This window comes from Glycine soja, chromosome 4 (assembly GCF_004193775.1).
Source record: "Glycine soja cultivar W05 chromosome 4, ASM419377v2, whole genome shotgun sequence".
NCBI lineage: Eukaryota > Viridiplantae > Streptophyta > Magnoliopsida > Fabales > Fabaceae > Glycine > Glycine soja.
The window spans coordinates 6,253,884-6,270,400 of NC_041005.1; the positions used below are offsets into that span (position 1 = coordinate 6,253,884).

At 33.6% G+C, this 16,517-nt stretch overlaps 2 protein-coding genes across 2 annotated transcripts; one reads left to right on the plus strand and one right to left on the minus strand.

The window, feature by feature from the left end:
- Window positions 1–193: 193 nt before the first annotated feature.
- Window positions 194–8,155, minus strand: LOC114409040. The gene is made up of 13 exons (XM_028372326.1): window positions 8,008–8,155; window positions 7,413–7,460; window positions 7,197–7,245; window positions 7,073–7,121; window positions 5,330–5,400; window positions 4,431–4,489; window positions 4,154–4,246; window positions 3,010–3,067; window positions 2,697–2,833; window positions 2,550–2,606; window positions 1,973–2,070; window positions 1,015–1,214; window positions 194–594 (listed from the first exon to the last, which is right to left on the minus strand). The coding sequence occupies exons 1-13, from the start codon at window positions 8,083–8,085 to the stop codon at window positions 524–526; spliced, it is 1,068 nt and encodes a 355-aa protein (XP_028228127.1). The 5' UTR covers window positions 8,086–8,155; the 3' UTR covers window positions 194–523.
- Window positions 8,156–11,867: 3,712 nt separating this feature from the next.
- On the plus strand, window positions 11,868–14,606 carry LOC114409042. Its single transcript, XM_028372327.1, has one exon. It carries the CDS (start codon window positions 12,845–12,847, stop codon window positions 14,102–14,104), a length of 1,260 nt encoding a protein of 419 aa, XP_028228128.1. The 5' UTR covers window positions 11,868–12,844; the 3' UTR covers window positions 14,105–14,606.
- Window positions 14,607–16,517: the final 1,911 nt, after the last annotated feature.

A 16,517-nucleotide genomic window follows, 5' to 3' on the forward strand; every position in this document is an offset into this window, starting at 1 on the left:
ATTAAAACAAATCCACCCGTGGTCCTCTAAAAACAGCACACAACCGTCCAGACCCCAAGTGCAATTCACCCGCAAGCATGGCAGTATTGCACTGTATGGCATTTACTACAAAATGAAGTATCATTTATTCTTATCTCAAATTTAAACGATTAGCAAATGATCATGCCTTCATACTTGCTATTTTTGCTTGCCATGTAAAAAAGATGGAACTTATATGAAATCAAATTACATACATGTTGAATTATGGAGAAAAGATGAATGACAACAGTTTGAATAGATGTAAACCTAGCCCTGTTGTATTAATGATACAAGACACCGTAGCAGGTATTGAAGGAATAACGAGGCCAGAGAGGCCGAAATACAAATGCTAAATGCTATATGACAATATTACAGCAAAATGAACTCAACCTATGAGCAATTTGGCTAGGTGAATAGGTAATAATTCTGAAGTTGTTTATCTAATATTTAACATCTCTACCAAGAATTTTTACTGATGCATCTAGGCTACTCAAAGGGCGAAGCTCTAAGCAGGGGCTTTTTGATGATACGTCTGCTGAAGCGCCTGTGGTAAGTTTAATACAATCTCTGCATATGCTGGAATGGGAATGAAAATATAAAATCAGTATTGAGAGATCTATCAGTAGAACAATGAAGAAATAAACTTGGAGAAACTTCAAAAAAAATAAAATGCATGCTAATTTCTCACCTAGCTGGCTTAGCTGCACACATCCGATTAGGACATGAACAGCTGATGACAAAAGACCAAAAATAATTATATTCTTAAAAATTAACTGTCTATTGTGTGTCCATCCATGAGTGCATGGTATGACAACATTAAATACACCCTATTAAATATTTTAAATTACTTTAAAATGGCAAGTATTGAATGACTTTTATCTTTTCAGTATAATAAATACTTTCTTTTCTAATAATTTTTTTCTATTTTTAACTTGTTATCTGTGCTTATGCACAATATAATAAATCGCATTCAGCAAAGTGATATAGTTTTTGCACCTTCAGGTAAACTCATGGTTCGTAAGGCATCTTCTGCATAGGTTAAGCGAATTGGAGAAGAATGACTTCCTGAGAGTCCATCTTCCTTCCTGCTCAAAGTAGCCATAGTATTTTTATTGAACATAGGCCAGGCTAGCACTGAAATTCGAGTTGGAAGCACCGAAATGAGATCTGCATATCTAAGGCTGACTGTCACCTTGCTGCAAAATAAATAAAATAAAATAAAGAACTCGTTGAGCAGAGAATATCGTTTAACCTTTCATTTTAGTTTTTCTCTCTGCATGTATATTCAATTTCATTGGAGGAAAGGATGTTGAATTTAAAAAGAAATGTAGATAAGAAATTATAATAATAAATTTCTGATACACAAAGAAAAGTTATTATTGAATTTAAAAAGTAAACAAATGAACTTTCAAAATTAAGGTGCAAACAAATAAAAATTGTATATTCCTTTCATATAAGCCATTTCTCCCAGCAACCCAGCTACTTGACCCAAATTTTTAGCATAACTTGGTTGACAGAAGGCAATATAGATGGAAATTGACGGGAGGGTATCTGTAATTCAATTTTGAATCAGCATGTGTGTCAAGGTCAACCTAAACGTATTAACTTCAATGTAAAATCACCATTAACATGTGCTTTCTTGTAGCACTGAAAGCTGCAGCACACCCAACTTCACCCTTGTCACCTTGAACTTTTAGCATCAGATCACACAATAGAATGTCCAGAAAAACAAGAACCAGATAAAGAAAAAAAACACACCACCACCCCAGTACCACTCATTTCACCAACGATTTCGCTTCAACAAACATTTTATTCGATAATTCAAGCATACTGAAAAAACCTTCATGTTTACCATTGATTCCAGTGGAGGAAAGGAAATTTTAAAGGGCTACCAAGATACTAAATTTGAAAAAAAAAATGGTTGTGAAAAATTAGATAACTATAAGATACTAACCAATCAGAATCATCCAATACAAATTCGATCATATGGTAGGGAAGGCTATGATACAGCTCTCTAATTTGATTTCCATACAGCTCCTTTATAAGTCTGACCTGCATGATATTCACACGAGACAAAAAAAGATGCATGTTTTTTGTATCAGAATAATTTAAACATACTAGATGACAAAGGTTCTCTATCAGAATTTATAAATAAAAGGTTCTCTCTATCATGGATTACAAAGTACAAACATTTACGCTATCAATACATTCTAATTAAATTCTTCAAAACATATTCTGAGACAGATGTCAAATTATTATGCACACCCAACCTTTATCACATAAATGCAGACATCATTCAATAATATTCCTTGCACATATAAGGGGCAAAAGACACAGTAAATTGTTTGCATTTCCAACTTCATATATATATTTCACCAAAATTGTTTCTGGACATATGGATGAAAAATAGTCAGAAAGTACTTGCTTTGCATGATTGTATATCTTTAGAACTTTGCTCCGTACATAATATTGATATTCCAAAAAAAAAAAATCAAACTTTCTCATAATGATTACATACATGGGCAATCTACCTGTTCCCGTCTATCCACAAAAGCCTGCAATAGATCTCCAACATGATCTATGAATTTCTGAAAGCAAACCAATTAAACAATGCTTATTAGAAAATAAAAATTGAAATAAACATGGTGTAAAGGCAATATATATATACATGACTTTACCATTGCATTGGATGAAAGGAGATCATTTTCTATTTCTCGTATTGGCAGGAAAAATGGAACTGTATGTTCAAGGACAGTCATCTTTTCAAGAAATGACTTACTCTCCAGCACACAATGGTAAAACTCACAAGGTTCACCTGTTAATAAATGAACAGGCTTCATCATTTATCATCATCTAATGGCAAAGACACAAGGGAAGGGGCAAATAAAAAGAAGACCCAGCCTCCATCTTGTCATTTATAATGTCATCTTATGAGTTAAATAACAAGATCGTGTTCGTGAATTAGTCAAAAGAAATTTTATTCCAAATTACCAGCAAAAGATGTCTCATATTGTACACCAATTCTTGCCCCTTCCAAACAGCAAATTACCTGCTTACAAATACATGAACAAATTCCATTACGATCTGGTCAGGAAGTTAATACACAAAATACAAAGTAATCTAAACACAATTATGAACTAGACATACCAACAATTTAAATTTTTTGGAGGGTGGATATTAAAAAATTATTAAGAACGCAATACAAGGAAGTAAATTAATGCAAAGATAAAAAGGAAAGTCTAGATACGACAAGAAACATGAAAAAATAAAGAATGCCAATCACTCTGCAAATCAGAAAGGCAATTTCCTTGAAAAAGCACAAACATAATACCAACGAGGAGCCATAAATATAATCCAGTCCCATAACAAGGTAAAAGAGGCACATAAAAAAGAAAGCGCTCTGCTCCATCCACTCTCACCACACAATAGCAGAAATCAGAACTAATAGTTTCTAAACAATATGAGCGCTTCCTAGCATTACATAACAACAGCTGCACAGCCCCTGCCGCATAGTCAAAGAAGTGCCTTCCACTCATCTTTTTGATAATTCAACATCCAGATCTTGAACTCAAACTGATGCCTGGCTATTCTTCTAGATGCTGAGACTCACTTTATTGATTGATGGGAAATTTGGATCCCCTTTTTCTTTTTTCTCAACCCCCCCCCCCGGTCGCAGAAAAATAGAAATGAGAAACTGAAACTCACGCTCAGTACTCATAATTTCAGAGCAATAATCTCTGTACATCAATGTCAAATACCAAAACCTACAATCAATGCAAGACAATTTCCCTATTAATTTCAAATGCATTTGGCTATTTAGTCCATACATCTGTAAACCTTGAGCAGGCATTGCTAATTTTAATATCACAAAGCTTCCAAAATACTGTGGATCAATATCCACATAAAATACACCCCCAACTTCTCTTGAAGACTTCCTAGCTTTTCCCTCTCTTACACAACATGACCTCCAACTTCTAATATTTTACCTTATGCACCTAATTTTTTCCTTCTCGGACTAATGTCAAGAATCTTTGAAATCTATGCTTAACTATTACAAGTATAATGTTTTAATGAAAAATAACAGGTCATAAGCAATGAGAAGTGTTTCAGGCAGGTGTAGTCATATAATATTTACCTTGTTTCCAATTTTATATGTAATTTTATCCTGAGGACATGCTAATATGTCAGCATCCCCATGCATTGCTTTTCTGTCTGCCTCCATATGCACCTGACATGAACAAATATTAATGTATCAAACTTTATTATCATCATCAACAGTGAAACTAAAACATATTGATAATTACATAGACCACCAAGGTCAAATATTTATTTTGGCTATCCAAAAAAAATAAACAAGGTCAAATATCAGAACACCAATTGAAATGAGAATGTAATAATCCAATAACCAATACCCGCTCTCTTATTGTAGCTAGTAGTCCATCATTCCACTCTTCCCCGTCTAAACATATCTCTACAAAAAAAAAAAAAAAAAGTGGTTAAGAAGCATTTCTGGACATCTATACAGAAATTAATGAACAAAAGAAGTTGCTCAGTACTTCATTACAAAAGTATATCTCATCAACTGAACCAATAAAAGATAAAGAAAACACCAATCTATATAGTATGATAAAATGATAAAGAAAACACCAATCTTTGGAGCACTGAATTGGGCTAAAAACAAGCTTGATCAAGTGAAGCATCAATGCAATATATTAGACTATTATTAGTAATCTAGTTAAAAACAAAAAACCAATAAAAGATCCGTCAAAGAAGTGCCACATCATGCTGAATAGAATCCCAAGATGGTTGAGCTATACAAAGTTAAATATATACTATTAATACTATTGGAATAAACTGCCGCTCCAGCAGACTTACGATTCGCATTCATCCAGGATTGCTCGTAATATCGTAAAGGAAGCAAAATATCGTTTCACAGCAAAATCTTGCAGATGATTAGCATCTGCTTCTAGCATACCACTTTATTATCAATCTTACCATCATAACTAAAATTAGAGTGTTTAACTATAGGGATATGAAAATAAGGCAACACTCATAAACACAAGCAGTTATGCATCCATATGCAACCCAAATAAATTGAAAAGTGTATAATAGATGAAATAAAATAAATAAATAAATTGAAAAGGGAAAAAAACTAAAAAAGGAACAGTTGACAAAGGTAAAGAATCATATCAGCTAGAATAAAGTACAACAAAGGAAATAAATGGTAAAGAAACTTGAGACAAGGCAGATCCATATACTATCCATTATTAGTTTATTAAAGAATTCATCTATGAAGACCAAAGTAAGCTACCTTCAGTTTGAGAAGCTCGTGCAGCTTCAAACTCCTTCTGTAGACGCTCAAATATTATCTTGTCAGAATCCCTATGAACCGAGTATTAAAAAAAAATATTATTACCACAGTATACATTCTGAAACAATAATCTTCAAAGTAGGCATTCATAGAATGCATTAAGATATTCACTGGAAAAGGGAAGAGAACTAGACATCTTCAAGTGACCAAATAAACCTTGATTATGGAGCAGTTTCAAAACTAGTTAGAACTTAGAAATTATACATAAAACATCAATAAAGAAAATAAAAATGAAAAAATAGAAGACATTTTTCTACTAATGAGGAATTTTGACACATGATATGATGTCAATATCTTATTGCAACAAAAGCTCTGACATTGTATATAAGCCATAGTTATCAATCCCAGATAGAATTTAGTAACCAGCCCCCAAAAACGTTATAATAAATTAGCGGATAGTGAGATGACCACTACAGTGAATTTATGGGTATGAGATATAAAAAGTTATACTATACAAATATAAATGCTCAAAAATTTAAAAATATTCAAGTTAGAAATTAAAAAGCAAATGGTAGAAGAGAACAAACAGCAGAAAAAGATTAAAGTTGAAAGATAAGTTTCAGAATGTGGAATCTGCTGCAACAAAGGACTAAATGTAAAGATGAGAACAAAGGAATGCAATAGCAACCGAGGTCTGACAGAACAGGGGACAAAGGCCACAGAAATCACAGGCTGGCCAGAGAAAGCTGGAAATATTGTGGGAGAAGGTTGAGTGGGTGTGGTGCTGTTACAGGGCAAAAATGGGCTTCCAAAACTCAACACAGCTGCCCCACTATAGCACATAAAACATTGCAGTTATGGCCACAATTGCAGCCACTATCAAAAACTGCTCTGTAATTCCAATCCTGTAGCACCAGATGCAACTATAGCACACAATTGACTACTATGATAACAACTGACCTCTAACCTGACTTTTTTTGTAAATGAAAAAGGGTGGTGCAGTGCACAAGGTTCTGACAATTGCGAGCTTTGACAAGGGTCAAATGTACACAACTTAACTTCATGAGTGGAGAGGTGATTTCTATGACCTCTAACCAATGATCACTAGGCGACAAAGGAGAGAGAAAAATCTTCAATAATCAGAAATGTTAAAAGAAACCAGAGAGCAACACCTATACGGCTATACATATGGAGGGCAGCAATGAAAGAGGACTGAAACCCAAAGTGGAATGGAAAGACAATATTAGAACGAAACAGCATTTCTTCTTTCTTTTTTCCAACATTTCTTTTATTATCTAAAAAAAAATAGAAATGATATGAAACAAAGCAAAATTGAGAAGAAAAAAAGAACCTTGTTGATAATTATCACTTTACTTTCACTGGTCTGAAATATAAGGTCAATGCATCAAATGATATAACTTTTAATTTATTTTACTGTTTCAAAAAAAAAATACCAACGACAAGATATGGTTGTTATTCCTAATTTCTGGCTTCTCATTCATATTTGACTGAATTTTGAATATCAGCTATACTTATCTAAATTCTCCCCAATTTCCCTTCCCATGGTGTACATTAAATATATTTCTAATCCTACCCTACCCCATGGTATACAAGTAACCGACAAAGTTAAGCATGAACGAGTTTATGTATTAATTTACAGTTCAATTATGAGCAGATTGATGACTTTCCAATGAAAAATTGTATTACAGAAAGAAGCCACATGCATCTGCAAGAGTGATTTACCTAGCAAGACGCTCTGTCAAATCTCCGTGTCTTTTAAGCAAACTTCCAACTGTCACGGAAAGAATAGAGACATTGACATGTTATGTAGAAAATGGAAATAGTGCTGAAGAGACTATAGACTTACATTTAGTTCGGGTAATCTCCAGACGATTATCATCATCTTGCATAAAATTCTGACAAAAAGACAACCCAGCTATAGTTTCAGCAAAGAAAAATTACAAATAATATGTATGTAACTTGCATAAACAAGGGAGACAGTAATAAGAAATTAAAAAAAAAAATACGTTTTCACATGTTCTTCCTAATATAAAATTATTCTTATGAAAGTGAGAACCATTACCACTTCCCCCGTAAATGCAAATGTCCGTCCAGAATATTGTTCAAATTGCTGCATAATTCAACAATCATCAGTTCATAGAGAGAAAAAGACAATAATAAAACAGAAAATAATCATGACCGGAAACCCAATCAACTCATCAGGCACAAAACGGCACAAAACAATGTCACAGTTACAATTTACAAGTAACTAATTAGTAATTACACTTGAAAAAACCGAAGCCTCAAAGCGTCTTAGATGAACTTTCCCCCAAAACTTACTTGAGGATATCTTCGTAAAATTAAATGTCAAGCAATCAACACAATATAAAAAAAAGCACCATAAAATCAATAACCTCACAATTTTACGTTAGGAAATTATATCGCCAATAAAGATAACTTAAAAGAAGTAAGATAAATCAACCAAACATATCGTTCCAGCACGTTCTACAATGAGGTAAAGTCATAGATAGAATTCTGATTAATAGTGAAATTTAGATGAATAAACACTGCACTAGGTTTTATCGTCACATGGTGATAGTTACAATTTGCAAGTATACACAAGCAAGAGTTGAGACACAGTTCCATGACTAGGGAGAGAGAGAGAGAAAGAGAGAGACCTTGCGAGAAGATGAATCGGCGGAGAAAGGGTATTTTCTGGGCCTCTTCCGCAGAGATTCTTCGACATCGCTCTCCATTTTCAATCACAACACAACGCGGTGATGCCTTCTTCCAATGCGCGAATTGGTGTGACACTATAAGTGTGAGTGCCGACCCAAAAACGAAGGGGAAAAAAGGCTCCTCCTATTTACACCCTATTTTTCAGACTACACCCCCAGATTCCCTTCCTATAACTTAATTACCCATTATACCCTTTCTCCTAAAAGAAGTACACTCCTTTTCTTTTCCGAAAATGTTTTTCTATAGTTATTCTAGAGATGTATTTCTGAAACTATGATTCACAATTTCAAAAATAAATTTCCAGAATAGGTATAAGTTAGTCTGGAAAGACATTTTCGATAGTAATAAAATATCACTTTAGAATTAAGATCGTTGATGAGATAAACACTTATCTTACGCCCCATGTTTGTTAGTCTTATTTTTTTTTTCTATCATTGGTGTTCTTTAAATACTATATAAAGGTGTTATAGAGTGTGAGCCGTCAAGAAGTCAACACTCAGGGATGTTACATTCATCACTAACTACATCTATTATACATCTTAATCACAAAGCAAGGCTTTTGGCAATGATTTTTTTCCTTTAAGTGTGTTCGTTCATTTTTTAATCAAAGCTTACATCACTAACTACATACGGCATTGGTTGAGGTATGATTTGTTATTATTTAAAATGCCTTTCCAAAATAAAGTATATTATTTCAGAAGTATATTTCTAGAACTATGATTCATTGTTTCAAAAATACATTTCCAAAAGTGTGAATCATATTATGGAAATGTGAATCATAATTTCAGAGATACACTTTTGGAATAGGATAAGTTATTCCAATAAAATATTTTTGGAAATGAAAAGGGGTGTATTCCTTTAAGGGAAAAGGGTGTAATGGACAATTAGGAGGTAAAAAGGGGTACGGGTGTGTACTTGGCGAGTAAAAAAAAAACGAGCTGAGCTTTTTCTATGGACGCTCGGCCTGCTATAGTGGGCCATGTTAGATTTGGCCAAAAAACAACAAAGGGAAATGTTATTCTCGGTCTCCTTTTTCCTCCTCCTACTATCCACTTTTTTTTCTGACAAAATACTCTTGATGAAAACAGGATTCTACTTTGTTAAATTAAAAAATAAAAAAACAAATGGAAATATGTTTTTGCTTTGTTATTTTTTTAAAGCAAAATGAAAACTACTTAACGAAAACTAGTTTCCCTCAAAAGGAGGGGGGAAAAAAACAGAAGACCCAATATGAAGCCGAAGGAAGAAAATTGTGTTGCGGAGAGAAAGATTCAATTGCATTTTTTGGTTTTATGTTTTAGTCTGTGAAAAAAAATTATCCATTTAATTTTAATTACTTACATTTAATATTATTTTTCTAATTATTTTATTTAATTAAATTACATAAAAAATTTCCTTTACAAATTATAGACAGTTAATTTTGTCTAATATTTTGTATAGACGTAGAAACTTATTTATGTTTTTATTCACATTTTTTCTATAAAAAAATTGGTTCAATAATAATAATAATAATAATGTCCTTTCCATTTTAGCTTAGTGGCTCAATTCAAGAAAATGTTAAATTGATAATTTATAAATTAATAAAGACTTAAATATATATATTTTTGTTCTTATAATTTAGTATTTTTTTAAATTATATTTATTTTATTTTTGTCTGTATTATTATTGTTTATAGTAAAAATAATAATATGACAAACAAAATCATCTCATATCATTATTTAATAATATCATTATATCACATCAGAGGATCAAGCCATCGTTAATCTGAACCTTAACACTTACTTTTTCTTTATTGTGCTTTTTTTATGTAATTGGAATTTTGAACCATTTACACAGTAGTAGTTTTCGTCCATGTTTCTGAAATGTTGGTCCTTTCTCATTTCTAACATCTTTCCTTGGGAATACCAGTAATTATGTTATGTTTGGTCCAACACCTTCAAGTATTATTACTAATAATCTGTTGAATGTTACCCTTGGCACTTACTTTTTCTTTCGTGTGTTTTTTTTTTATGTAAATGAAATTTTGAACTTTTTATACATTAATGGTGTTCTTCCTCCGTGTTTCTTAAATATTGTTGGCCCTTTCTCATTTTTAGCATCTTTCTTTTGGGATACTAGTATTTTTCTTGGTTGTTTTTAGGAGTTGATCCTCGTGCAAACTAAAAAAAACCACTTTCACTATAGGCAAAGTAAAACTCTTATATTATGAAAATCACTCATTAAAAATCTACATAGAAAACACAATCTCATAATGGAATGGTGTAGTTAAGGCCTTAAAGCTTTGTATTTCACACCTAGCTTTGATCAACAAGAATACCTTTTCCTTCGTAATCTAGTCATCATGATCATGAATTCTCGCAACTAAAATGATAGCTTGTGCTTAAAATAATACAAGGGGAATAAAATGTATAAACAAGAAAGTGATTTTGAATTATATGATACTAGAGCAGTTAAGATTTGTAACTCTAATAGTCACCATTCTTATTGTCACGACTTCCTACCAAGGGACATTAACTTTGGGTAATGGATCTTCATTTATCACTTTTTTTTTTCTTCTCTTTAGTAAACATTTTTTGTCAATAAAAAAGACCTTATATCACAATTTAAATTATTAACTATAAAATAAATAAAAAATATTTTAAAAGAGATTTATTTGTTATAAATTTTAATTATAGTATAACATATATTATAAAATATTTATTGTTTATTATATTTTTAATTATATAAAATAGACATTTATTTTGTCTAATAAATAAAGTTATAAATACACACTCCCCTAATTATATAAATAAAATATATAAAAAGACTAGCATGACAGCAGAAGAGTATTTTTTTTTTTTAACAAACAAGTAGACAATAACAATATTAGTACTAAAACTTTAATAATAATGTCTTTTGCCTCAAAAGATGTAAATGATGATGATAGTCTTGTTGTAGATTCTCAAGTTGTCCAAGCCAAAGAGTGCCTATAATATGCTCCATCCTATGACAGGAGCAAAAAAATTGAAGTGGAGACAGAACCTAAAACAAAGGTGGAAGCCACCCAATTCGAGAGAACAACGGAGTCTGCAGAGGATGTGGATCATATTCCCCTCACATAACAATCTCAACCTTTTTTGCGAAACCTGAGTACCTTCCCTGATGCAGTTAAAAAAGATAGGTTAATTCTCTCCAAGTTTTGGAATAATTTGGTTGAAGACACATATGATGACAATTAAGAGAAACCTAACAAGATAGAGCAGACCAGTTCAAGCTCGTGGTCTCAAAGTCTGACAAGAAGAACAAAAACCCTTCAACCTCCTCAGTCTTAGCAAAACCTCGTACTAGGGGTAGTTATTTGAAATTTGCATCTTAAACATTCGTTTTTGGAATGTGAGAAGTATTGACTTTCTAAATAATAGACGATCTCTCATCATTAACTATTTCTTTCATAATCTTAATTAATTATTTGTTTGTTTCTCTAAAATGTGGGATAACATCTTTATTTATCGTTTTTTCCTTTTACCTATTTATAGGTTTTGTTTCATGAGTTTGGTGTCTGTCCCCTTTGCTCCTTTTCCTTTTGATTAATATATTTTGAATGTGCATCTACATGCTCTTTTGCTTAAAGAAAATTTTGATGACTAATTTTGAATAACAATCAATGCCAATAACAATTTTACACTATTTGACTATGCACATATAAAACAACTGATTTTAATTATCAACATGTTCAATCATCAATCATAAATATAAAAAAATAAATTTAACATTTGTTTTTTAATAAAGAAGGAGAAGACCCGTACTAAGAAAAAGAAAGACGAATGCGAAAAAAGAAGAGGGAAATGAAGAAAGGATAGTATTAGCACCGGCGATCGAGTAATGAAGAGCAAAACTCAATATAAAATGTCCAACAAATAGAAATAAAAAATAAATAAATTTGAGAGGAAAAAAAAAGAAAAAAAAAAAGGAAGAGAGAGAGAGAAGCAAAGGCGAAGCTTGGAAGATTGAAATCCAGTGAGTGAGGTTCGAGATTTGTGAGCAATTCGTGAACTTTGCGAAGGTCAGAGTTCAATCAATGCATAACTACTTTGTTTTCCCCCAAAACACTTAGTCTTCCTTCTTCTTCTTCTTCTTCATTGTGCTTCCTTCCATTGCAATTTGAATTTTTCGTTTGTTCGGTTTCGGTTCCTTCCTTTTTCCTGTTTTGTGGTACCTCAGTTTTGATCTCTTCCCCTATACTTCGAATACGAAGTTCGAAGGCACAAAATTTGGCGAAACAATGAGGGTTTAAATTGGTGCAGTGATGTAATGTTCGTTTCGCACTGTTCGACACGATAATGGTGTTTCGGACCCGGGTTTGGCAAACTTAGGGTTTTGATATGCCATTCAATTCAATGAATTTCAGTTTGGTTTGCGGATTTTCGTGCTTGGAGTTGGGGAGTTTTGTTGCTGTTTGATCTCTAGGGTTTTGGTGCGAGGAGGATGGGATTTCGCTTTGCATTGTGCGTTCTATTTTGTTGCTGAATTTGGGTTTTTTTTTGGGGGGGGTTTAAGGGTAACCCTGTTTTTGTGCAGAATTGTAAGTTTCACTATGGGTTACTCTGTCATTAGTATCACTCATGCATCTTATTTGTACGATTTGTAATTAGCTAATTTGGAAATTGGAATAAGCTGTTATGGGGGAGGGGAAGTTTAGTGTTATTTGGAAGCAGCAATTTGGGTCAAATTGAGGTTTCTGGTGGGTGGATTGTTTTTTTCATTTGTTGGGCGTTGTATGAATCTGTCTGGTGAGAAATGCAACCCCAGCAGAGCTCAAGAATTGATTTGGGTGAATTGAGAGCACAGATTGTAAAGAAGCTTGGAGCGGATAAGTCGAAGCGTTACTTTTATTACTTGAACAGGTTTTTGAGTCAGAAGTTGAGCAAGACTGAGTTTGATAAGTTATGTTTTCGAGTTCTTGGGAGGGAGAATCTTCCATTGCACAACCATTTTATAAAGTCAATTTTGAAGAATGCCTGTCAAGCCAAGACCCCACCACCAATCCATCCGCCAGATCCCCTGAAGTCTGGAGAACATGCTTCAGACATGTCTCCTGGCAGGGAAGATGGGCATGAACACAGTGTTGCCAGCTTCCAAAATCAAAGTCAGAAAGCACCCGTTTGGTCAAATGGGTTTTTGCCGGCATCCCCTAAGGTTAGGTCTGGAGTACGTGAACGGAAGCTGAGAGATAGGCCAAGCCCTCTTGGACCAAATGGGAAGGTTGATTCTGTTTCTCACCAAATCATGGGTACAGAAGACTGTGGTAGTAAGGTTGACATGGAGAATGGAATTCGTTCTCCATGTGATTACCAGAGACCAATACAGCATCTTCAAGCTGTTGCTGAGCTACCTGAGAATGAAAGGGGAGATGTTGTTCAGAAACCTGCAGAAAAACCAAGAATACACGGGAAAGGGCCGGCTGAAATGTCAATTGTTGAAGACGGGGAAGAAGTGGATCAGTTAAGTCGCCTGGGTTTCTCTAGAAGTCCCTTGATAGCACCACTTGGGATTCCTTACTGCTCAGCAAGTGTAGGGGGAGCCCGCAAAACATTGCCAGTGAGTAGTGCTGGTGATTTTGATAGCTGTTGTGACAGTGGTAGGTTGTCTGATACAGATACACTGCGGAGGCGCATGGAGCAGATTGCTGCAGTACAAGGTCTTGGAGCTGTTTCTATGGAATGTGCAAATATGTTGAATAGTATGTTGGATGTGTACTTGAAACGGTTGATCAGGTCCTGTGTTGAATTAGTTGGAACTAGGTCTACAAATGAGCTGAGGAAGCCCCTTGCCCCCAAACAGCAGATGCAGGGTAAGGTCATCAACGACATGTGGCCAAATAATCATTTACATGTGCAGTGTGCTGGTGGGTCAGCAGAAGCTGTGCCTGAACACAGACCACCATGCTCAGTTTCTTTGCATGATTTTAAAGTTGCCATGGAACTAAATCCACGGCAACTTGGAGAAGATTGCCCTCTGCTATTGGAGAAAATATCCATGCAATCGTTTGAGGAATAACTCATTTATGAATATTTGTTTTCTAGTTCTGGTAGCTCTGCAATGATTGGTGATCAGTGCGCCAGTTAGAACCAGATGGTGACAAATAGATACTTCTTGCCCTTTCAGGATGAAGTATTGGTTTTGAGATTCAAAGTGTCTTATCTCTGGATTCTCTGCTATTTATAGGGCTTCAATAGGTCAGAGATTTATTTAACTGCAACCAAGGGTATTATCAAATCAAACCCAGGATTGGTTGCACTGTTGTATGTTTTTAGCATTGATGTTGGCTGTATTTGCCATTGCTAGAGATCTCAAGGTGTTTGTTTGCATTACAGCTGATGAGAAAGAAAACTAAGAAAGTTTTGCAGGGATACTGTTATGTAGCTGGGATCAAGGAACTATGACTTGTATAGGAGCTGCAGGGTCGCTCCGTATGTATTTTTAAAATCCGAGGATTGATTGAAATTCAATATCAATAACACATTAACATCTATTGAAAATTTCCTGGTCATTTTAGTTTTATGGTTGTACTCCCTGATGTCCAAATTCATCAATACCGAAAGTAGTGTTTTTGTTTTCTAATATTGTGTAGATTTGTAACTTCACTACTTTTTTAGTGCAAATTAATTTGGTGACTGTAGTGTTATTTTCAATAAAATGTGAGATCTATAAATTTTGACACATTTCCTTTTGATCAGTTTAATGTGCAGAGTTTTTTTTTCTTTTTCATGAATGCCTATTGAAGTATCATATCCATTTGATGTTTCATTAGTTTTATTATCTCTGTTTTTTAGTCTGTGAATGAAAGGGAGTCATACTTTCGCCTTGTATTAGTTGATCATTAACCAGTTTGATGAATTTGTTTAAAATGTGACTAATAAAAGTTTCATATCTGAAGCAGCCTGGAGAAAATTGAATGTGAATATACACACACAAACATTTTCAAAATGGTCGTCCAATTGATTTGGAATTTATTTCTTTTAAAACTGCCATCTATTCATCAATTTCTTTCTAATGAAAAATTAGATGTATCTGCTAGAGTTCTGCTCTAATTATGAGTGAGATTTTTTATATTGTCATATAATTGAATAGTCCATAGCCAGTTGGGTAAAATGTTAAGGTAATATCATGGTAAGTATGTCTTAATGAAACGTAAAAGCAAGATGAACAAAAACATGCAATGAGTTAGAAGTTCGTTCTTCTAAATTATAGTGATCATGAGAGGCTGAGACTAGCCAGTAGCAAGAGGCCATGGGTGTTATTACAAATGTTCTCATTCTTATGTCTCAGTACGTAATTTAAATATTAAATGTCCATATGAATAACAGTTGTCAGTGATCACATATTATTTGTTATCTGTTGAAATTAAGACTTCACAGTTCAACTCTGCTGGTTTAACGTCTGGTGCTTGGGCATCTGTATAGTATTAATTTCCTCATTTATTTTTCTATCATTGCATTTTCCTTGTTGAGTTTGGCAAACATACCAACACTTATGCTTCCAAAAAGACAATATTTGCATCCCTCCTACTGAATCATCTCTCACAATCTACTGGGAAAGATATAAGTATGACTTGCAAGAAATCTTGAGAAACATAAATTTTTGTACTGTTCTTACCACAATTCTATTTGGACCGTCATTTGTGTTTCTGATCAGGTGCACTTAGTTGCTCATCCATGGTATTAATATGAAGTTATGTCACCCCATGTCACTAGAATCACCAGAACGACAAGGAGGTTTTACCCTTTTACTCCTTTACAACCAGTGGCAGGAAATGGAAGCTATGACCTTGTAGATTTCTTCTGCAAATGTAAAACCGATGATTGTCCATGTATTATGTGCAGTGTTAGGTATGCTATAAATAATCTGTACACAGCATCTTTAATGACTTGGAAACATCTCCAATGCTCGAATTCAATCTGGGTTCTTATTTTTACAAAAGATTTAAAAATATTTATTAAGTTTCGCTCCAATGATAACACTTGAATTTCTAACTAATTTTTTAGTGGATCTCATTTTATTTGTCTACCCACACATGAACTCTCTCATTTTGACTTAAAAATGACTTTTTTAATGGTTAAAAACAACTTGCTTGTAGGTGCTTATATTCTTCAATAAGAACTTTAACTCATTTGTTCTAATAGTGTTCTCAAGTTGTTTAATTTTAAGAATTAATATACGCAACTGTATTGGAGTTATTAAACAGTCTGGTTTTGTATAATCTTGGGAGTCGATAAATTATTTTTTTAATGTCTTTAAATTCTTAAAGGCTGCCATTTTATCACCATATGTAAGTGCATAATACTTAGAGCAAATAAACAAATTTGAAATCTATATTCGGTTTTAGTCCTTTTGGTAACCTTTCCATCGAAGATCCAAAGCGAAAAAGATATTTTCATCTTTTCGTACAATTGTAAAACCTCTTCCTGGC